The 23,580-nt window shown below is 39.1% G+C and overlaps 1 protein-coding gene across 3 annotated transcripts in view; it reads left to right on the plus strand.

The window, feature by feature from the left end:
• LOC117455825 (protein unc-13 homolog B-like) overlaps positions 1-23,580 on the plus strand; it is a 76,262-nt gene that overhangs the window by 4,673 nt on the left and 48,009 nt on the right. For 2 of the 3 annotated variants that reach the window (XM_034095412.1, XM_034095411.1), the window contains exons 2-8: positions 5,577-5,606; positions 16,039-16,138; positions 17,956-18,073; positions 18,971-19,094; positions 20,925-20,998; positions 21,268-21,325; positions 22,723-22,936. In XM_034095412.1, the coding sequence (XP_033951303.1) occupies positions 5,577-5,606; positions 16,039-16,138; positions 17,956-18,073; positions 18,971-19,094; positions 20,925-20,998; positions 21,268-21,325; positions 22,723-22,936 (718 nt within the window). Of the gene's footprint in view, positions 1-5,576; positions 5,607-16,038; positions 16,139-17,955; positions 18,074-18,970; positions 19,095-20,924; positions 20,999-21,267; positions 21,326-21,640; positions 21,671-22,722; positions 22,937-23,580 lie in introns of all 3 variants that reach the window. The other variant, XM_071204968.1, reaches the window with a different exon arrangement.

Here is a 23,580-nt window from a genome sequence, read left to right on the forward strand (position 1 = left end):
CTCTGTAAGGAAATCTGAAGGAAGGGGCAGATTTTTTTCGGTTGTGTACTTTCAAATTCTAGCGCACTCGAGCTGGTTTCTCCATTCTTACCTACCCTACCTTTAAGGAGAAATTAATAATGTTAGCAATTATACACTGAATATTTAGGTCATTAAAATTCAATAGGGCTCAATATGAGTTCAACTGTAGTGTATTATTTGGCTGCTTTTTTTGGCGCAGACCTGCAGTAATACTGTTAATTTTTCCTTTTACGAGGCACTAAAAAGGGCTTGAATGTGTACTACCAAAATAACATAGATATGGAAATTGGCAGAAAGCCTTCTAGACTGACTAAAATAAACATTCACTCAGTGATTTCAGAGTGGGTCTAATTCAATTAGGAGAAGAGTTTGTTTTGTTTGGATGCAATATGTTGCTTTGTAACAAGGTATAAACCATACGGTCCCAACAATCCTACGTTTGGGCAGACATAAAAACACAACTGTAGAAGAAAATGTACTGACATTTTTTGTATTTAAATACTGTGGAGTAAATATAGTTTCCAGTTACATTTCTAAAAAGGCTTACGGACCCCACCCTTCCTCACAAAAGGCTAAACTCTTACACGGTATCGAATGGCAGCTTTTACGGCAACTGTTGTTCTCAAGTCTTTAAGAGAAGTCGTAGAGGACTGTGTTGATTCAAGTTGACCATCATCCAGTCTTTCATGCAACGCCTTAATAAACATCCTGGAGGTGATTATTGGCATTGGAAGAGCTGTGGGGTTGAATCATTTGAAAAAAAACCACCTTATTTTAACATTAACCCAAGTTATTGATAATTTCTGCATAATGGTATCGAACCACAATCTTCTCTTCAAGCCTGTTGGATATGATTTCTAGGCACGGTCATCTTTGCAACAACACAACACCTAACCCAGAACGACCCATGCTTTGCCTTTGAACAATATTGTTCCCCATGCAATTTAGATATTGCACTAGTCCATATTACAATTAGGATAATAATAAGGATAAGGATTGTGGCGCTTGACCAAACTACGGTGGAGGATGTGGGTCAATTAAGCAATTCAATTTTATAAATGGCAGGTCAATCTGGGTTACATCAATATTTGCCAATTCTTGTTTGGTGCTGCTAAACTGGCTTCATGCTTCCTACTGTACATCGTCCTGCGGTTTTACTGCAGGCTGAACAGGATGTGGCGCTTGTTTCGTGCATCATTACACTTTTTGTATGCTGCTGATTCTTCTGTTGACATACAGTGAAATTAGATTTGCTCATCCGTTGAAAACAGTGACGTAGCAGTTGTGTGTCCTGGCACACACTCTAAAGTAATTAAAGAGTTCAAGTCATGGATCATAAGGCTGTGTAGTACTAAACCCGGAAAGGAGTTGGCTTTTTAGCACAAATACAAAATAAATTTGTATCTGTTTTTTTGTTTGATGCCTGAAATAAAAGTGGGGTTAATACAAGCTTACGACATTTTAAAAGTGTTATTCTGGGACTCAAAATACGTCTCTTAAACGTCTGAAGCTTTTACGTGTCTTAAAAAAGACGATAGCTAAGTGTCCGGTAGTTTGTTTACATCTGGCGATTCACGGCATTTACGCATCAATTATTATAATATATGTGGAGTTTATCCTGCTAAACCAAAGTATCATAAATGTTTGTTTGCCACAGATCTTATTTTCTGCAAAATTCCCAAATCCAGTGGAAAAATCCTATTGATTAGAATACAGCAATACGTCATCACTGCACCGCTCTATGCGGAACATACTATCATCACAACTGCGTCAACATTGTTTGCTTTGATTCTGCTTATATGACTTTAGCTCTGCCGCTGACTGAGTAGGTGAGGAGTTATCACAAGAAAATAATGTATTAAAGGATGAGGACTGGATGCTGTGCAGGACTAGGACTGCAGAGTGGTTGCATGCAGCAGAGTCGTGGAATTATGAGAGAAAGAGGCAGAGAGCGCTTAGGGATTGTGGGTAATCCCCTGGCCATCTGTTGCTCCCTCCCTCTCTCTCCCTCTCTTGCCCCACCTGATCACAGCCAACACAAAGAGGCAGTCCACCACTGCCTGTACAGTAGGAGCAGGAAGTGACATGGGGATCAACCAATGTCCTGCTTTTCTACATGGCTTTCCCTTAAGATGATGTCTTAATAAAAATATAATCAAATACATATAGAGATTTGGTTGAATTAACCTTTTATTGCACATTTTGTAACTCACTGCCTAGGATTGTTTGTTACACTGGTGTTTACATTTACTTATACCTAATTTTCTCTGCAGAACAGAATATTTAAATGTGTTTTAAATCGGCATAACATGGTTTGAGCCAGGCTTACATGGTTTGTTTATAAATTCTATTTTATTAGAAATTATTTGTATTAAGATTTTGGGATGCTAAAATGTATGTGTGTATGGACACATTTATGACAGGACTTAAATCTACATGCAGTGATTAAGTCATTCTTTATAGCCTTTGTATCAATGGTTTTTAAACCGAATAATAAATCATATGTGACCGCAATTACATTGTGTCACGGACATTGAAATCTTCCCAGAACAAAAATGCTGACGGAAACATTAGCCTTATTAAATATATTTGAATTAAGTTTAAGGCATGTTGAATAGAAAGTCAGCGTACTGGAAAAAGAAAGCCATGCAGTGCCAGGACAGGAAATGATAAGCATCAGTTTCCACCATAATGGTCACCTGGTTTATTGCCCTTTAACACAGCCCTAAATAACATCATGCAAATGAGGAACAAAAGGCCACTGAGCCAGCTCACTTTCCCCGGTGACAAAGAGTTAGTGGAAATCCAGAAAAAAACCAAAACACTGCTCTCTGAACATTTCCACTGCTCCCTTTCCGCTTCACAGTGAGGTATGCACAAGACAGGAAGCGCTTCAGATTTAGTTTCTTTCCTCCGTTGTGATTACAAAGTTCCTTTTTCCCACCGTTTAAAAAGTGCTCAGACTTCTGAACAAGTACTCCACCCAGAAATGTATTTCATTTTTAACATTATGTTTTCCTTGTTTTTCGTCAGTTTTTATTATATCTTATCTTTTTTAAACGAATGAGACTATTTAAATGGCTATTTCAGGACCATTTTGAATAGTTATGCCTAGGTTAATTTAGTTTGTAGGATATTTGGTGTTTTTCTATTTAGCTTGTTCATGTTTCTGTATAAAACATGAACACTCATTAATTCGACATATCTTCCGTCGCTGACTGAAAACCCACCTGTTTCGCTTGTTTGGCCATTCAATTCAACAAATCTTTTGTTCTTCTAATGATCACTTAAAGAGTTAAGCTTATTTGAAAGAAATGCGCCAACACGCAGTGGTTTGGCTTATTTGAAGCAAGTATATCTGCATCTTTCTTTTTGTGTCTTGGATAAAAGCATCAGCTAAATGTGTGTGTGTGTGTGTGTGTGTATATATATATATATATAGTAAATACTTTCAGTTTAGTGTCTTTTTAGTGTTTTTTTAAAGCTTCAAATGGCTTATCGGGGTGTCCATAATGTGTTCTCATTGTTCTTGTAAAAAATAAATAATAATTAAGGTATTCTTTGGTCCAGACTCCAGAGAGTACCTTTTTTTTATTGGAGATACAGATTAGAAAGGGGGAGATAGAAGGGATGACAGTTTGGTGGGCTCTGGAGTCAAACAACATTATACTGTAGGGACATTTCTTTAGCTGTAAAGTCATTTTTGTAGGAGTGATGTTTTTGGACAGAAAGTAAAACAAACAAATATGTCTCTCCTGCGTAATTGTTTTAATACGTAATGCGGGGAATACAGGCGATGTTACATGGAAATATGAAAGCTTCATTTGTGCCCCCATCATCCCGCCCTGTCCATCTGCCATCTCCGGCTGCAAAGCTTTATGTGCCTGAACACATCTCTCTGCGACAGCAATCACAATTAATCCCCTCCAAATCGCTCCACAATCCCATAAACGTTATTGTATACATACATCAGGGGGTTAAAGATCGGATAAAAATAAACCACTTAATTCCCTTTAATAACTTTTTGAGGTTATTCGGAAAAGTCTGCTTTCAACCCATACTTCATGTGTATTGTTATTTTAATACCCGTAATGTTTAATGCCCTTGCGCTCGTTTGCCACTGTTTTTGTTCTGTTTTTGTTTACCAGCTGTCGTGTTTTATGATATAGCTGTCTGGGCTTATGCTCCTTGATTATATTAAAGGTCCCATGTCATGGCCATTTCTGCTGATCATAATTCCATTGTTGAGGTATACTAAAATAGATTTATATTGTGCAATTTTCCAAAATCACATTGGTTTCTCATACAGCATCTCTGTATAGTATGTGTGTGTGTCTGTCCTACACGGCTTGTTGGAGCTCCTGCCCCCCCTCCTGTGAGGCCACTGTGCTCTGATTGGTCAGCTCGCCCACTCTGTTCTGATGAGTCCACCACCGTTACAGCGGAACATCAGTGACTATGTGGTACAACGGAAAAGCATGACATGGGACCTATAAAGTTGGTATGTTAGGGTCAAATAAAATGTATTTTTTCAGTAGTATGCACAATAAATATCAGTCGATTGTATTTGAAATCGCAATATGGACAAGTGCAATATTTAAATCAAAGGAAGCACCATTTTATCTTAAGAGCTAAATATGTGTTATATACCAATGAAGTTCTTTGGAGCTGCTGATATTTCCATCCCATTGTATTGCACAGACTTGTGTTTGTCAAAGATCCTCTTAATTAATTACACTATAATCATGTCTATATATCTTTCTATAAGAATTTTGATTAAGAAAATGATCAATCAATCCAATATGGTGAATCTCATCGTGATTGCAAGTTGTTTTTTCCAAATCGTGCAGCCCTATTTAATAACTCTGATAAAATGTGACTACCAAATAGTTTTTTATAATGTAATATATTTTACTTAAAGCAAGCATCAGGCATCCTTTTTTAAAGAAAATCAATTTCTCAAACCTATTTTGGGCATGACGCATGAAGAAACTTGACATTTACGCATGAACAAAGATTGGATATTTATCTACAAATGTATCAGGGAAAAGAACTAAGATTTGTTCTTTAATGAATATGAGTTATTATGGAAGAATATTGTAATGGGGAAAGGGAAGTAAGGCAAGTTAAATGATAACATGAGTAATGATCATAAAGGCATGGTGTGTATACATTCAACAAATCTCTCGGATGTTTTTGTTTTTTAATTACATTTTGACGTAACGCTGCCCACCAAAACAAATGGCTCATCCATTTTTGATCAATCTGCAGGTTACGTGTTCCTCATTTTGCGGACGTCAACATCGCCTTCGATGTTTTTGTGACTCACGGTTTCTCTGCATATAAATGAATGTGTCACGCTTCAACAACATGAGATACTGTACACTACTCATCCCCATATATGTATACATTACCGGCTTGTTATTTAATCCACGTTTAACATTGTACCCAGCGTCCTAGTGTTCTTGAACTCTTAAAGTTCTACTAAAGAAATTCAAAATGGTTGAAATCTGTTTTCCAAAGAGCCTAAACCTTGTCTTTGTTTTGTGTTGCAGTGAAAAAAGCCAAGCTCCAAGGACCTCCAGGTGAGTACATCGGAACTTCTTCTACTTTTCAGGACTGTATTTGTCATCTAAATCAGGGGTGTCCAAACTTTTTTCACCGAGGGCCACATACAGAAAAATATACGAAGGGCTGGGCCACTCACTAGAGGTATATTGCCTCATAAGTTCAGTTCTAAGTTAGCAAAACCAATCAAATGTAGGTCAATGATGCTTGTGAGTGTTGGCAGCTCATCCCTTACAACAGAAGCCTCAGATTGATTATAATAAGGAGAAAGAGGAAGGGTGTATTTCAAGCTTGTTATGTAAATAAGTCATTGGGCTTTTTTCTTATCAACTAACATATGTTAGAAAATGTTTCCAACTTTAGCTGACTGAATGTATTTTAAAAATGGGCTTATTAACACATAAATACTACTGTGTAAGATAAGCACACGTTTCATTTGTGGGCCATATTCCATTATACTTTTTGAATTTGCTGAGTGCCGATTCAAAATGGTCCGCAGGCCGCATTTGGCCCCCGGGCCGTAGTTTGGACACCCCTGATCTAAATGTTTCAAATGTTTTACATGAACACTGTCGGAGCTCTTAAGTCCTCTCTTGATTTTGGAGAAAGGAAGCTTTTTTATGTGCAGATCATTTTCTCATTTTTCGGGAGACCAGAGCATATTCTATGGCTATGCAGGATTGTTAGTGTTGCTTTGAGACATACTGTATGTTCAATGACATTGTCTACCAAGGATGTTTATCCAAAGTTTCATCACAATATTATAATCAATCTGGACAAATATAGATATTTGCTGATATTACAAAGTATACCACGATACGATTAGTTTTTTATGCCCATTTGTTAAAGAGAACAACTAACTTTTGATTTGATATTTTTATAGCTGGGCTTTCTTCCAGACATTTAAATGAAAAACAAGATTCATTTAAAATGAACGTATAAAAATAGGCCTCCTGTTCACTATAAAGTGCCTTAATTCTTATAATTTAAGTGCAAATATATTTTTGTTGCACTTAGATGGAAACGCTGACACAGACGTGCCAAGGGAATTAAAACAATAAAAGCGTATTTTAACGATGATCTGTATGGATGTTTTTTACTTTGAATCAATGATTTAGATTATACATTATTGAATCAATACAGACAATGGATCCTATAATCTCCAACTAGTGACACAGGTGTGCCATGGACATTTCAAAATAAAGGCACACATCGTAAAGATAACATGTATCGATGTGTTTCCCTTTAAATCAATACATTTCAATCATAGTTCATTGGATCAATACTGAACAATGGATCCTCCAACCTCCGACTACCTAACCCAGTGATTGAAATGGAGACATAGAGACACCAGGGGAATCTAAAAATAAAGGCGTATCTTAAAGACCTCCAACTCGCTGACCCAGTGTTGAGCTGTTGGGAAATGTACACAGCCAACCCTAACTAATGCACTGTATAAAGCCAGACGCCTACATGGCTCGCCTAACTTAATGATAATTAGCTTTGTCGTTTTTAGAAGCATGCCACTTGCAACCATTTTCGCATGTAGGTCAATCAGTCAAGTTCTAGCGAGGCCCGGGTTGACTTTGCATTATGTTCTCCTTTGTCCTTCTATGTCAAAACCGTGCACAGGTGAGCTTAGATTGTTGGTGGCTAAATCCAAATCCCCTCACTCTCCACCTAAGCAAATCTGTGGTGTGTTTAACACAACGCCTTCCTCTAAGCCGTATGACGTTTCTGGCTAGATACTCACTCTCATTCTAGGTCCCCGCCTGACCCTGTGTTTGCTGAGGATAATTGTTAAAGTTAATTACACAGCAGGCCTCTTCGTTTGTGCGCTGTGTCCCTTTCCAAATAATAAAAAGTCTGAGTCTGAGGTCTCAGAGGCAGCACTGTTTATTGGTTTAGTGAGTTATTGGTTTTAGATTGTCAGCCTTCTCTTTCTGTCCCCTCCCTCCTCAGTAAGGCGAAATGTAAACATCAGTTGTTGTTTTCTTCTTTGCTACAGGGCAATGAAGTTGAGTACAGTCCAGCATTAGATTTAGAAAAACAAGGCTATGTTCACGCTGTAAATGAGTGAGACTGTTTATTTGTTGTCTCCATGCTACAGTAGAGAGAAATATGCATTGAGAAGCCAGTCTGCGGAAATATCGTCAAATACAATAGCAACAACATGTAGGCAATGAAACCCCAACACTACATTATACATAAGGCAAAAAAGAAATAAGGAAGTACAATTATGTGAGATGGAATAAGATAACACAGCATGTACAATTAAATACTGTATGGTTTGTGCCTTTTTGCAGTGCGTAGTATAAATTAGAGGCAATGTTTTGGAAATAATAAAGGACCAGCATGCTTACATTTCTATGTACACGTGTTATCTATGGTTGTTGTTCCAACAGCAGAAATAGCAATCAAATTTGGATATTCAAATACTTGGGGTTGTGAATGTGTCGTGTGTATTGCAGAATGTAGCTTATATTTGTATATGCAAAAATTCCACATCATGATGAATGGACTAGGGCTGCAGCGAACAATAACATATAACTTACTAACCCTTATTTTCCACTAATCTGCAGATTATGTTATAATTTAACTGATTATGTTATTGTGTTTTCATTGTCAATTAATAACAAAACATATTTGTTAAAGTTTTGTCAGTCCAAAAACATTCGGTTTCATATGAACTAAAATGGAGAAAAGCAGAAAAACGTAATATTTGAGAAGCTGAAAACATATTCTCTATTTTTAAATTTCTTTAATTGTCTATCCATTAATATCAAAATAGGCCGTAATTATGTTACCAATTTATTGATAAATCTTCTAACTGTTGCAGCTATATTAACTTTCATATGATATCATGAAGACATTATGGTATTGTACTACTTTCTTGGCACATTTTCCATTTAGATTACACTTATCTGCTTAAACTGCAATACAATATATCTATATATAAATTGCATATATATATATCCAACTGCGTAGATGCACCTAATCTAGCCTCAGTCAGGTAATGGCCTTTCTCTGTTTACTCAGGCTCAAGGAATGAATGACTTAACATGATATGGTTATCATTATTATCCCTTTCTGCTTCTGATAACCGTAACTTGTTCTGCATTGGGAGACGTGTGATGTATTGGAAGTAGTGTTGTCACGATACCAACATTTTGGTTTCGATACCAATACCAAGTCAAGAATTGCGATTCCGATTATTAAAAAAATAAAAGAAGGGAAACAGTCTTAAATGTAATTATTGTGCTTTATTTCACACCAGAACCATAACCATAACACAAACTGTTAAACAATGAGAACAATAAACAAGAATTCGTATTAAATCAAATTAAGCATCATCTCAAACAACTTTTTTGTTTTATAAAATATAATTTTTTTTATATTTTAACATGTAATATTACAGTAATATAAATAATTATTGACAAAATGTATATTGCAGATGTTAGCCACATTGGTAAGTTAGCTAAAAAGATAGCCATATTAGACAGTTATCATTGCCATTAATTGCCTCGTCAAACTACGAAAACGTTCGTTTGTCACAAAATAAAGTACACTTGTTTGACTTAGATTTGAGGGCATGGGCTGAGCATGATGTAATTATGTTATCTATCACATTCGCTAACCTGTCGGTCTTTAAATTCTTTAAACAGCTCTGGATGCCGGTCGGCGGGTGCTTAGCCAAGTTTGATGTGTTGGCTCCCTAGGTTTGCAGGGATCTAAAACATGTCTCACAGACAGGCCTCGTGGTGTCCGTAGGCTTGCCCTCACTGTCAGAGATATCGCTCAAATACTTCCAAATTTCGCTTCTGGCGTCTTTTTTGTCAACAAGCCGAGGCGCAGCGTCAGTTGCACTCCCACTTGCAGCCATGCTTCTCGTTTTCTCACATGCTCTGGCAGCTAGAGCGTGGCCAAGTGCACGAGAGAGGGGAGGCACTTAGAGCGTGCTTGAGAGGGGAGGGACTGCAGGCACGGCTGCAGGGAGTGGAAGCAGAGCGCGGAACACACACGGCTCTTATTAAAACGGCGCTTTCTCACCGGAGTACTTTTCCCCGTCATTCTTAAAGTACCGATACTAATGAAACGGAGGAATCGTACTGTCTTTAACGGCAGGGTATCGCGGTACCTTTCAAGTATCGGTACACCGTGCAACACTAATTGGAAGAGCTCTTAAAGTTTACATAAGGCTGGTCTGGAAGTGTGTTTGCACTTCGCCACACCTTCCGATAGACAGATTTTAAGCTTTTTCTTTGGCACCCTTTAAAAACAAGTTGTTTCTGGACTTATAGTCTGTCACTCTTTTCAATTTCATTACCAAAATAAAAGAAGTTTAAAGCTGGGTGAAGCGACTAATTCTAGGCATTGATGGGCAACAATGTCATAACAACCTCTCGGCATAAAGTTATACAAGGATTATTCTGCATCTACAGTTAGCTCTGGTTTCAGACTTTAGAAAGTCTACATCGTAACGGGAGACTCTGGCCAATCACAGGCCATTTCAGAGAAAAGGAGAGAGTTCCTATGGGCTGTTTTTCAAAAGCAGATGCGCGTGCAAGGCCCTCTGTCAAAACCTGATACTACGGAGGAATATACTGCAAGAAAAGTTGCTATTCCAGCGTAAGCAACAACATGCTGACTCGGTAAAGCAACCTGAAAGAGGAAGATGAACTTATCAAAATGTCGGACAATTCTAGCGAAGCATTGCCCAGATGTAGACAATTCGCAATATTTTATCATCACCTTTTTTATAGTTCTCTCCAATAGTAGTTTATGCTACTTGAATTCCAATATGTTAAAGGTTATTGTTGCCATAAGATGCCAAAAACCACATATTCCCCAAACTTGAACCGTCTCTAGTTCACCTTCATCTTGTACTCTTCGCTTGGTCCATAACTCTATGAACCGAAGGCAGAGAAACTTCTCATCAGGCGGTCGCGACAATAGTAGAATAGTCCTGAAATAAATCTTCTATTACATGCAATATTGATGAGAGGTATGAATTTGAAATGTCAGCCTTCCAACTGCCTGCGTTTCCTTGACTAATTTATTGGGAAAACTCCTCATCAATCAATAATGGATGAAGACGCTTGACTGAGGGCTCGGGGTCCCGCTGCACAGGGAGAGAGAGGACTGTCTCAAAACAGGGACAGGACAGAAAGCCTGCATCGTCACTTCTTTACAACACACTCGCATGTGTGTGTTTGCACAGTTTGAGAGAATGAGTGTGGGCAAACACCGTGTGTGTGCTGTCATGCATTTTGACATGTCAGAATGAGTTCTCCACTCAATGAGGATACTCATACCATGCCAACTTTTAACCTCATGTTGGGTTAGGCATGATTCATTCCTATGTCTGTTGGTGTGGTGGATCCTGGTCAGGGAACTGGTAGGGACAATATTAGGGCTCTACCGGATGTCTTTTTGAATCAGTAGATTAGTCCAAAAACCCAATATTTACTTCAATATAATATACATCTGAGAAAGGCAGGACATCTCCATAATGACATTTCCGTAAAACAGTATGTTCTGCTATTTCTGTCGCATGAAAAGTTGCTTTAAATGATTAATCCACTATTTTTAAAAAATCCCTTTTTTAGAACTCTAAATAAAAAATACATTTGAAAGCAAGAAGAAGTTCATATTGGTTTACAACACATCCAGAATGGGCACGGCTTTACCAGAGACGGTTCAAAAAGAAGACAGTAAATGTTTTGGGGCGGTGATGGCGAAGTCGATAGGGACTTGGCTTGGCAACTAGAAGGTCACCAGTTCAAGTCCCGGCAAGACCAAGTGCTACCGAGGTGCCCCTGAGCAAGGCACCGTTCCCCACACTGCTCCCCGGGTGCCGTTCAAAATGGCAGCACACTGCTCCTAACACTAGGATGGGTCAAATGCAGAGAAACAATTTCCCCACGGGGATAAATAAAGTATGTCAAAATAAAAAATAAATGTCAATCACATTGACTCCAAAATGCCATTTGTGAGAAGTACAAATCAGGAGAAAATAAATTTGCTTGAGATCAATTTGTTTGACTTGTCCGTCTCAATATGTGAGACTAAGTATGGCAGCTGTAGGTAAAAAAAAAAAAAGGGAAGATACACTTAAATAAATCCACTCCACTTCTTGCATTTGTTTGACCATTTATTCTTCCACAACAATGCAATTCAATGCAGCTACCTTAAATGGGATAGTGAGGGTGGTGAAAGTGTGATGGGAATTGCAATAGAAATAGCGGTGAACAGAACAATTCACTCCCCAAGCTCCAGTGAACACACCCACCACCAATAAGTGAAAAAATACTACTTAATAAATAAAAAACAAAGACCTTGCACAAAGTTAGTCAAGCTGTGAAAAGTGTTAAACGTTAGCCCTAGCTAACTAATATTCACAATGCTAAATATTTTTAGCAATTAATATATCTAATGTTAGCAAAATAACATACGATTACAATTGGCCGTGCCCACTTCGGAGACAGGAACCGATACTTTTCCATACAATTGACTTCAGTGTGCCGCCATATATTTGGTGTCTTCCCGGACAGTTATTGCTGCTTTCTCCTTCGGTGCAGATTGTATCAGCTATATTGTGGACAGCACCTGCTGCAAAGGATCCACAGCCGCTAAGTGGCTCTTATCTAATCCATACATCCTCTTCCCTTATCTCATCTCTTCTATTCATGGTAGCCGGCCCAAACGTGACACAAGGCATGCACTATCTAATTAGGGGAGAGGCTTGAGTATCCCCCAGGCTCCCTTTGTAATAATGCCTGTGTTTTGTCCTACTGTCCACCCAAGACAATAATTAGGTCTGTCTTCTTTCACACACGCTGTTTGCCGGATGGACAATGCTTTTAGACGGTATTACGTCTCCAGGGTTTTTTTTTTACAACATGGTTTTTTTTAAGGGCCAAATTTAATCTTTATATATGTGGCAGTAGGAAACCAACTGGGTCAAATGTTTATTGTAACATTGTGTCAAGAGTTGAGTTTGGTTTAGTTATCTGGCTACTGTGTTGAAGGGGCTGTGTAAAGTAAATGTTTCCAAATGTTGCCAGGGTATCAAGGAAAATCTTTGTTTAGAGTGGTCAGGTAATCAGTCGTCAAAGGAACAGCTGATGCCTTGCTTTTATTTCCCACAGACCAAGGGTTGTGTGTGTGTGTGTGTGTGTGTGTGTGTGTGTGTGTGTGTGTGTGTGTGTGTGTGTGTGTGTGTGTGTGTGGTGTGTGTTGTGTGTGTGGTGGTGTGTGTGTGTGTGTGTTGTTGTGTGTGTGTGTGTGTGTGTGTGTGTAATGTGATGTGTGTGTGTGTGTGTGTGTGTGTGTGTGATGTGTGTGTGTGTGGTGTGTGTGTGTGGTGTGTGTCTGTGTGTGTGTGTGGTGTGGTGTGTTGTGTGTCGTGTTGGCTTTCTGTATGTGCACGGGGACAAACTGTCATGCCTTCCAAAAAAGTGTGTGTGAATGCTTCCAATGAGAAAAAAACTCTCCTCCAGTGTTTGAATGATTGTGACTTTTGGCTGTGTTGTAAAGCTATCAGGTATTAACCCTAAAGAGGCCCCTATTATGCTCTTTTTCTGGTTCATATTAGTATGTTGTGCCTCTTCTGTGACAGATTTACATCCTTCAATGTTCAAAAAGCTCTTTATTTTTCTCATACTGCCTGTGCTGCAGCACCTCTTTTCACCCTCTGTCTGAAACCAGAGCCCAGTCTGCTCTGATTGGTTAGCTGGCCAGCTCTGTTGTGATTGATCAACCTTAGAGATGTCCCTGCCCTTATTAAGTGCAATGTGTTGGAGCGCTATCCAATACAAACGCAGGTGTTGCATTGATATCCATATGTCGCAGAAGTGAACAAAGGAGTCCAATGGAGGCGTTTCAGGCAGGGTAGGGGGGAGTGTGAGAGAAACTCTGTCTGTTGGGAACTTTTTGGAGTGGATTTTAGCCTTTGTAGACCATTTATTTCCACACAAACCTATATAACACACTACAGGGATACTATTGGGGCCTTTTTAATGGATAAGGCCAAAACGGATGACCTATCTGGTTATTTCATCAGTTCCATAGTTAGAATTATCAAATCTTAACGTTTACAAAATTGTAATCATTTAGTATGAAGTGTGATACAATATGAACCAAAGCCCAAGATCAGAGTTTCAGGCCCCGTCCACACGGAGGCGAAAATGAAAAAAAACGAGGTCGATATCTAAAAAGTCTTGCGTCCACACGGAATCATCTCAAGAAACGTGTCCGTCCACACGAGACCGCTCGACCCGCTGGAGACCCTGTAGTTCATATGCCGGGCGGGTAAGTGTCGCTGTACTTCCGCCACAAAATACACCAAAAGCAGCCAATAAGACCCCCGAGTATGGTTGCCATGGTTGCCTGGTTGCCCTTCTGTTTATTCTCCGCGGTGGATTTAGCAACATGTAGTTCATGTAGTTCTCCATGTCCACTTGTTGCTGATCGTTGTGGTAGAGGAGCTGTAGATGTTGCACTAACATCTGTATCATGGTCAGTAGCGTCTGGAGCACGAACGCAACCCTGTGATCCGCCATTGTTGTTGTTGTTGTTGGCGAAACGCATCACCAATGACACGGGGGTGAGCAGGAGAGGTGGGGAGAGGCGGGGTTATGATCGTTTAGGGCGTACACGGTGCCGCAAGCGTTACATTACGAGACCTTCCCACTTTGGGATGCGTTATCGTTTGAGGGATCCGTTTCCGCGGCTCCGTTACGGCCTCGTGTGGACGAACCTTCCATACGATAAAGAACTATAGCGGATAACACCCGTTTCGTCTCCGTGTGGACGGGGTCTCAGTGTAAGTCGTTCTTCCAGCTGCTTGAGTGCCCAGGTAGGGGGTCGTATTTATTTATTTATATAGTGTGAGTCTCAGGGAAGACCCCCCCCCCCTGGTGCAGGGCTGGCAACCACCAGAGTGAAACAGGGCACATCAGCCTGCACGTGTTGATGCTCCCTCTCCCTGCAGCGGGAAATGAAAAGTGGGATGGCTGCGTCACGCGCCGTCTAATCCGCCCTCCGCTTCTCCCTCATCCCCCTGCGCTGACAGCTGGTGCAGACGGATGGGTGTTGTGGCTCTGTTGACCGCCATGATGGAGGCTGATGGAGATCACTGGGTGTGAAAATCGTCCACACACTCGCGGACAAGCACTTGACTCCACGTTAAAAAAGCAAACAGTCCCAGCTAGGGCCGCAAACAACACTTTTTTTCATCATTGATTGATTTATCGATATTTTTTAGATTAAAGTTGCTGTGGCCCAGGAGGGTCGTCCAACAGTCGGGTGGTCGGTGGTTCAATCTCCAGCCTCTGCTGTCAGTGTCCTTGGGCAGATGCTTAACCCCAAGTTGCTCCCGATGCTGTGGCCAACAGTGTTTGAATGTGTGTAGATGCTGACCTTTATATGTAAAGGGAAATCCATTTAACAATTATTGTTTATTTATATTCTGATATATAACATTTTGGTCCAAAATCTCCAAATGTTAAGGCTACACCATTTTAATTTTCTGTGATTTTTAACTAATTAATCAATAACTAATTAATAACTACAACACCCTGCAATCCGCCATTCTATTGTACCTTTCTTTGTTAAGACTGCCTTCACCTTTGACTGAACTGATTTTCAATGTTAGTCTTGATGCTATCAGGGCTGACGGAGACCTTTCCGCAGCAGAAACAGGTCATGGGTAACAGCGGACCTTGTTCCTCTATGACACACTCCATATTAAGAGTGCAATGATATGGAGTTGTTTCAAAAGAAGATGGTATTCACTGTGCAGTAAAGACTTTGCATGCTGCATGAGGTTGGCTCTGCATGGAGATTAAGAGTCAGTGTGCTGGCCTGGCCTGGCTTGGCTTGACTTAGTTGGGGGGGGGGGGGGGGGGCTTATCTGCTTTCACTCTCACTGGATCTCCTGATGTCTACCACACAAAGCCCGCCCCGGTGAATATTAATGTAGTATTACTTGAAAGTGCGTAGGTCTCCTTTTGGTTTGTTTCGACTTAAATATATGTCTTTATATTGTATCATCTTATGACTGTTGACGATTTTTTTAATTATGAATTTTGGCCCGGTTTTGTCTGATAAATATTACTGTACCAATCATCTGTAGAGCTTTTTCATCTCATTTTATCTTATAATAATACACAAGTCAGTAAGTGTACCTCACTATATTTTGAAATTGGATTTATTGTGTTTTCAGTGAAATAAAAAGGGAAGGGTAAGAAAGAGAGAGAGATGTCGTAACAAGGGGACAATTATTTATTATTATTTCAATTGTATGAACTCCGTAAATGACCATCAAACTTTATTGCTTATAGTCTAGAAAGGGCTCAACATTGCTTCCGATTGTCTCCTTTTCCAAAGGACATTACATGCCTCGCTATAATTTAAACATAATCTCTCTTTTCCTTTTGTTTTCAGACAAGTTCAACACCTACGTGACGCTGAAGGTGCAGAATGTCAAGAGCACGACGATCACGGTGCGGGGGGACCAGCCCTGCTGGGAACAGGATTTCATGTTGTAAGTTATATCAAACAAAGACACAATTTAATAATTCACCAACTGCAATAAATATGACTTTCATGGTAAAGAAAGCAACTTCTGCACTGACATCAAGCACTTCAATACAAACTACTGGTTTGGCCAGTTGCTCCCTTTTTAAAATGATATAAAATATTATTGAATAAATATATTTAAATACACATATAAACAATAAGTAATGGTGCAATACAAATGTTAAAACAAATAATTAAATGTAAAATAAAAAGTTATAAATAAAATGGAATGGAATATCAGAAATATGTTCATAATATCCCATATTATTATATAATCAGTATCATTCATTGATGTAAATAAAGGCACATTCCAAAAAAAGAATCTTTTTGTATTAATGTGAACGGTCCCCAGCCTAGTTCCTACCTGGTGCTTTGAGCTCCGGGAAAGGTGTCTTTGTTTTCACGCTATGCGAGTATCTTGTTAAACAGCTGCTGTTCATTTCCTCTTTGTAATTCATTGGTTTAATTTCCTCGTTTTACTTTCCCCGTGAAAGGTATCTATGGTGACAAGAGAGCCGGCACGTTGTTGCATGCGTGTCATTGTTTGTCTTTTGTTAAGTCGCTCATTGCTACACTGTTTGTTTTTCCAGACCTTCATCGCTCTGCTGTCCATTAATGATGTGTCAGCTCAGCTATGATGTAAACCAAAAAAAAATACATATATATATATATTCATCTACATTTCCAGCAAATGCCCAGCACCATTCGTTGGGGAAAAAAAAGTATTTATTGTATGTATAATCTGTTAAAAAGATTTTTTTTAAAACTCCTTAGTTTACTTTCCTAACATGGTGACATCACTTTGTAACACTCACACTTCTATTGGCTACACATTGTACATGATAGGCTTAGACCTATAAATACCTTTTTGAACATCGAAGCATGTAAACATGTGTCACTAGAGGCACTAAATATAAAATATGAACCAGAAATGTGCCTTATAGGGCCTCTTTAATGTTTGGGTAAACAATATCAGGATATATAATGATTTCTATTAAGTCAATAATCAAAAATCCGTATGAAAAAAACACATAAGCCTTAGTTAGTAAACTCCTGTGTGAAATAAATACTTAGAAAATGAAATGTAGCATTTTTAAATGTTAAGAACATTTCAACTGAAATTATAGAGAAATAATAAATACATTGAACCATATATTATGGTATATAGCAAATGATATATAATGCCATTTGTATATTGTTCTAACTGTATATATCATTATATGCATGAATGAGCACATGATTTAGAAAGCCTACACTAAATGCCAACATGCACCTGGACACTCAGCCCCCCCCCCCCCCTTAATTTTTCTCAATGAGCTGCTCTCTTTGATTATCTTTTCCTCTCATCTTCCTTTTGTTTGGCCCTTCAATCGCTATAAACTGCCACAGATAGAGAGAATATGCAAATGCCCTTGTAGCGCTGCTCATTTCACAATTGATATGCCATTTTGTTGCTGTCATCAAGCTGTTTTTCAAGCCCTTTGAAAAGCACGTTGAATGACAAAACAAGGCTTGAATGTATTATGATAGCTAACACACAACGAAGAAAGGAAGTAGCCTTTGTCATCGACAGTTATGGGGCCTGGCAGTAACTATGGAGACATTTGTGTGTGAATGTAATGGCGATCAGTATCTTGTTTTCTGATAACAAGGGCTCAAACTACACAACTATTGTTATTATCCGCTGAGTGCGCTGACCTTTCCAACCCTTTGGTTTTAAAAAAGTGATATAAACACGCTTGACAGTACTTCATCATTTTTTTGATTTGAATCTTTCCTCAGTGAGATCAACAAGCTGGACCTCGGCCTCATTGTCGAGGTGTGGAACAAAGGCCTCATCTGGGACACCATGGTGGGGACATCATGGATTCCTCTGAAGGGTATCCAACAATCAGAGGAGGTACTGTTAGTAATTCTTGAACCCTGAGAGCAGGACAGACTGAAAAGAGTCAAGGGAAGCTTATAAAAGTTAACAGCATTTAATTACACAAAAGATGCGGTGATGTACAAATGAAATGTGCGAGTGGAGGCGCTCTCCCCATGCGTCCGGTCAGCCGAGGTCAGGGAAAAGAGGTCGATTCTTGGCTTGCTCTTCCTGTTGTCATCTGAGGTCGTCGGGGGGCGTGTCCAATGCAATTCCTGCCTTTTTCTGTTGCTAAATTACATCATTCTGGTGTCTGTGGTTGTTTAAACATTCCCCGATAAACGTTATTCAGCGTCAATAAATGAGTGCTAATCCCAGTGTGTTTAGTGTACAACATCACGTCATTTCACCTTCAATTCACGGTTTTGAAAACGTAGCATTTCGCCACATGCTAATGCTAACCGGAAATGACGAAATTCACTAGCAGAAAACCGGAAGTCATGTGTGAATCTTTGGTTTTTAGAATAAAACAGATTTGAATTAAATACAGTGTATTTAATTCAAATTACGCCATATCAACATTGATTTTAATTTCTAACAGTACGCATATGCACCCATACACAATATAAATAGCACAAATTCTGTGAGATCAGATCAGGTTCAGGTTCTTTATTTGTACCCGTGTTAAGACAAGGGATCAATCCTGACACACTCTAACAGACACATCTCTAATAAAATAACTAATAAAAGTACACCCTGCTCCATCAAATGTTAAAAAGAAAAACACTAGTACAAACAAAAGATATAAACCTAAGATATAATACTTGAAAACTATGATTACTGATAATGATGGCAGAAGGTTAGTAGAATAATAAACACTAAGAAGATCCAATTGTCCAAATGTCAATATCAATGTGTGTGTCTTCATTGCAGGAGGGCTCGGGGAACTGGCTCTTTCTGGACGCAGAGGTCCTGATGAAGGCAGATGAGATATATGGCACCAAGAACCAAACGCCTCATCGAGTCCTGCTGGACACTCGCTTCGAGCTGCCTTTTGGTGAGATACGAGAGTCTCTGACACAGTTGTCAAGTGCAGGTCTTTATGAAAGACATTTTCCCATCATCTCAAGTACCAGCTCTGACCACAATGGGTGCATGATAATAAAAAGTACATTTGAGTTTCTGGTTGGCGTAGGGCAAATCAAACCGTGATCCAATGAGATACACAAAGGTGCACACGTGTTTCCTGCTGAAATGTCACCAGTCGCTGCTCAGGAAATGCTATCCAGCCTGGGGCACTGCCTTTCAAATGAATCATATCTTCTAACCTGGTGTCCTGTAGTCTTATGCAAGCATCTGTCATTGTAATTAAAATACAAAAATAAAAGACTAAATGAACAACATGTTCAAGAAGAGTACAAGGTCACCTTCTCCCCGTAACAAAATTAAATCATAACCAAAAGCGTTATCTCATTAAATCAGGTCACTTAAGTTGAACAACTAATGGCTAGAAACAGGGCACTCTTAGACGTTCGTCCAACCGCCTAATGTCCCGTCTCTGGTTCCACTGGGGATTAGGAGTTTCTGCTCTGCTTAAATTGAGGGCACTGACTCGTATATGGCAGATCTTCCTTCCTTAGGTTCAGTAAATATAATTTGGTCTTCGCCGGGCTGTTCCATTGTGGCCAACAGGATTAAGGAACTATTAAAGAATAAAGAATATGTTTATATATAGCTAAAATAAAGAAGAGGAGAGTATTACTGGGACATTTCCCTTAGCTTAATCAAACATCCCACAATGCCCCTTCTTTTTATTTTCAACATACTGTTCCTTTCAGACTTCATTTATACTCATTTCATGTTCATTGATCAAAGAAAACGCTAGACCTCAGACACCTCCTTGATTAGCTATTAGCTTGTTAGCTTGACTTAGCATTTAAAAAAATAATTTCAAGTAATTTCATTCAAATATATTTGCGCTAGGGTACCATTCAGTTATATCCAGAGGGTGGACGTCCCCTGTGCTCCTCCTGCTCTCTGTGGGTTTGACCACAGTTATCCTACAGTATCTCTGATACCAGGACTCCATATTAAGCTCAAGCCCTGTGATCATCAAAGTTAGAGCAGGGAGTCTGTCCATCAAGTGTTTTTTTATTTGTATTCAAGAGGAAGACCTTTCAAGGTTGCAGGAGGCCATCGTGACTCTCTGAGCCACCACAGCCGTTCATTAAAGCTGTGGGTCGGTGTGTCTTTGAAGCCCTGGCCTTTGTGTGAGTGGCCTTTAATGTGCATCTGTCGACTGAGCAGCAGCAAATGCCCCTGCAAAGAGGGAATAGTGAGAAGACCTGCTCCAATACTTAAAACAATCTAATAATTTGTATATTTTAATGGATTGTATGAGGGCTATTGTTGATGAGAATATTAATGGATTACAGAGCCGGCGGAGGGGAGTAATATTGCCAGAAACATACACAGATAAACATGATTAAGTTAATGAAAATACAAACTATTTTATATATGATCTGTTCATTAATACAGTTATATCAGAGTAGAATACATTGCGTTTTGTGAAATTCCTTTTTCTTTTGGGCTGCTGATCTCACAGAAAGAGATTTTGTCGAATTAGCCAAAAGTGGCCTAAAGTAAGATGTACCACTCCATGTAGAATTTAGAAAACCAGACACAGGTTCAAGTTGTTTTGGAAACTTTCCACACTGAATGAATGACATCCCTGAATAATAGGACATCGTGATGACTTGTTTATAATTAAGTGAATTAAGTTTGGCGGCCAATATTTATTTTGTCATTGCTCAGGCTCATACAAAATGAAAGCGGCTTCGTGTATTATGATGAGCAGTAAGGTGACGTGTGTGTGTGTTTTATGTAGACATCCCGGATGATGAGGCTGAGTACTGGACAGGCAAGCTGGATCGCATCAATACCATGGGGATCCATGATGAGGTAAAGTGCAATTTGACAAGATTTGACTTGTATTCATATTTGTTTCAAGAAAGCACATCAGTTTATTCATACTGATAATCACTCTGTATGTCTTATAAGGTGTGCTGAATGTTTTCGTCTACTACATCTTCTTCTAATGCCACATGACTGGTTTTCCTTTTTATACATATTGATGGAGTGGTAATGGTGAATTGTTGTAGTAAATAATAGATGTATGCCAACATGCGAAACAAATTGAATGCTGTTTTCTCTCCCTCTCTCCTCTGTAGTATCCTCTTCACGATGACGTTCAGAGTCGCCCTCTGCCATTTGCCGCCTCCCAGTGCTGTGAGTGCACACGCTCCTTTTGACCTCTAGATAGAGCCATTTCTCCGTCTTTCTATTTTCAGACTTTAATATTATTTCCTCTCACTTCCTTACTGTTCTGCCGAACTGAAATCCTCTTTGATCAGAGTTTAAAATGAAGACTTAAAATGGAGTCCTTCTATCTTTTGAACCCTTATGCATGTCAAATGTTTGTCTTCCTCTCGGATGGGGTTTTCCCTCATCCTCTCACTATTACAACACAGGGACACTTTTGTTTTCACAACCCCTGCCTCCTCTGACTGTACCTCTCACTTGTAACGTCTGCACTTTCACCAGGCAACTATTTCGGATGGGCTGAGCCTCTGAGTATGTAAACAAAACTTGATCAAATTCTCCCCCCCGGCCAATCCTCAGTGCCCTCTGCATGTCCTAATGCCCCACATTCCCCGATAACATATAATCTATAAGGTTTTATTGCATTTTGATATCATTATTCCACCCTGACACTTTTTCCTCAATGATTTCCTAATCCTCTTTTTTCAGCTTCCTTTTCCTGCTTTCGCTGTTTTCCTTTTTATGCTCTGTGCTGCGGTCATATAATTCTCATTACCCATGTTACCTTAATACTTACAATATTGCTATATGACACATCCTAGAAAGATACATGTCAGAAAGTCAGTGTTTTCTCTCCTTGAAATGTAGACATTTAGTGAGTAGCAATACATAGATATAATGCTGAACAACAGGAGCCCTTATCAAATCCTAAAGGGTGCACGTTGCAGTTGCATCTTTGAACCTATAGGTTGTAGTCATTGCTAAACTATATTTGTTACTGTATGTCACCTTGACATTTTGTTGTCCTCCCAAGAGATATCAATAGGATCAGTTTATCTTTAACACTCTCCCTTTATCGCTCTGGAAAGATAAACTCAGCTGTCGCCTCCAGTACACACCAAACTCACTCTTGAAAAAGGTTAAGGGTTATTATTAGGTTTGGCAAGGTTACTTTCAAAAATGTTGAGGTGCTTTTCTTATGATCATTACTAGTATATGATACATGTTGTACAATATAAACATCAAAACATTATTTTTTCAGGATAACGTAGATAAAGCTCAATGTTTTTCCATTAAGCAGGAAATCTTGTATGTATAAATAAATACCATATAATCTTTAAAAAAAAAAAATGGATGCCCATTGGCCTTTATTTGAACCTGGCATATGCTGTTTTATTTTAGTTTATTTGATAAACTGCAAATAATTTTGTCCACTTAGACAACATTTGAACTGGTTGGCATCTTCCGCTTTGACATGAGTTAATGAGGATTTCATTTTGAAATGCTTGCTGCCACACAAAGCATACTTGTAGATGTTTCAGGTGAGATTCCTTCACTTAGCTCACCCGGTTTCCTTTTTGCAGCTCTGGATGACCAGGACAGTGCCGTAGACGACCGGGACAGTGACTATCGCAGTGAGACCAGTAACAGCCTGCCTCCGCGTTACCACACAACGGCTCAGCCCAACTCCTCCATGCACCAGTATCCCATGGGGCCTCGGCAGCAGCAGCACCCGGACTCCTGCACAGATTCTGTCCACAGTTTGGATCTGGACTACAGGGACCAGATAGCAACCAGGTAGGGAGAGTATCCATTGAAACACACCTTCTGAATGAAACTCTTAACTTTGTCACAGAGTCCCAATCACATAGGCAGCACTCTCTGAAATCAATTTTGAAACAAGAATGCCACCAACAACACCCTTATTAATCAGAAATTATCTTTATCTCAACAATGAACCTTATAAGACATCAGGTTATCTTACAGTATATAATTTCTCTTTTTTTTTTATATAAAATACATACGTCGGAGGGCCTTCACTTTTAGAGTTATAGCCTAATGGCAAAAGTAGGCGGTTAAACAATTATGCATTTTTTTTTCTTCTGAATATTTTATCTGACCTAGAATCAAACATGGCTGGAGCTTGTATTTCTTTGTCTGTGAGCTGTTTTTACCTTTGTGAAAATGGTTTGTTAAAAGAAGAGGGATCCATACTTAATAGGCTACATGGATCTTGTCACAACACATATCACACTCTGGAAATTTCTTCTTCTTTTTCATTATAAATCCAATACATTACTTTCAATTTAAAGAGGAGCGTGACTTTCACTATAGGAATAATACTGTCGTTGTTTTTATTTTGAAGCCAGTTTTGGTCAATAATAATGGTCCCAGTGCACTGGATGTACTTTTGTTTACTCATGGATTGTTGTAAAATACAT

Source organism: Pseudochaenichthys georgianus, chromosome 12 (assembly GCF_902827115.2).
Source record: "Pseudochaenichthys georgianus chromosome 12, fPseGeo1.2, whole genome shotgun sequence".
Taxonomy (NCBI): Eukaryota; Metazoa; Chordata; class Actinopteri; order Perciformes; family Channichthyidae; genus Pseudochaenichthys; species Pseudochaenichthys georgianus.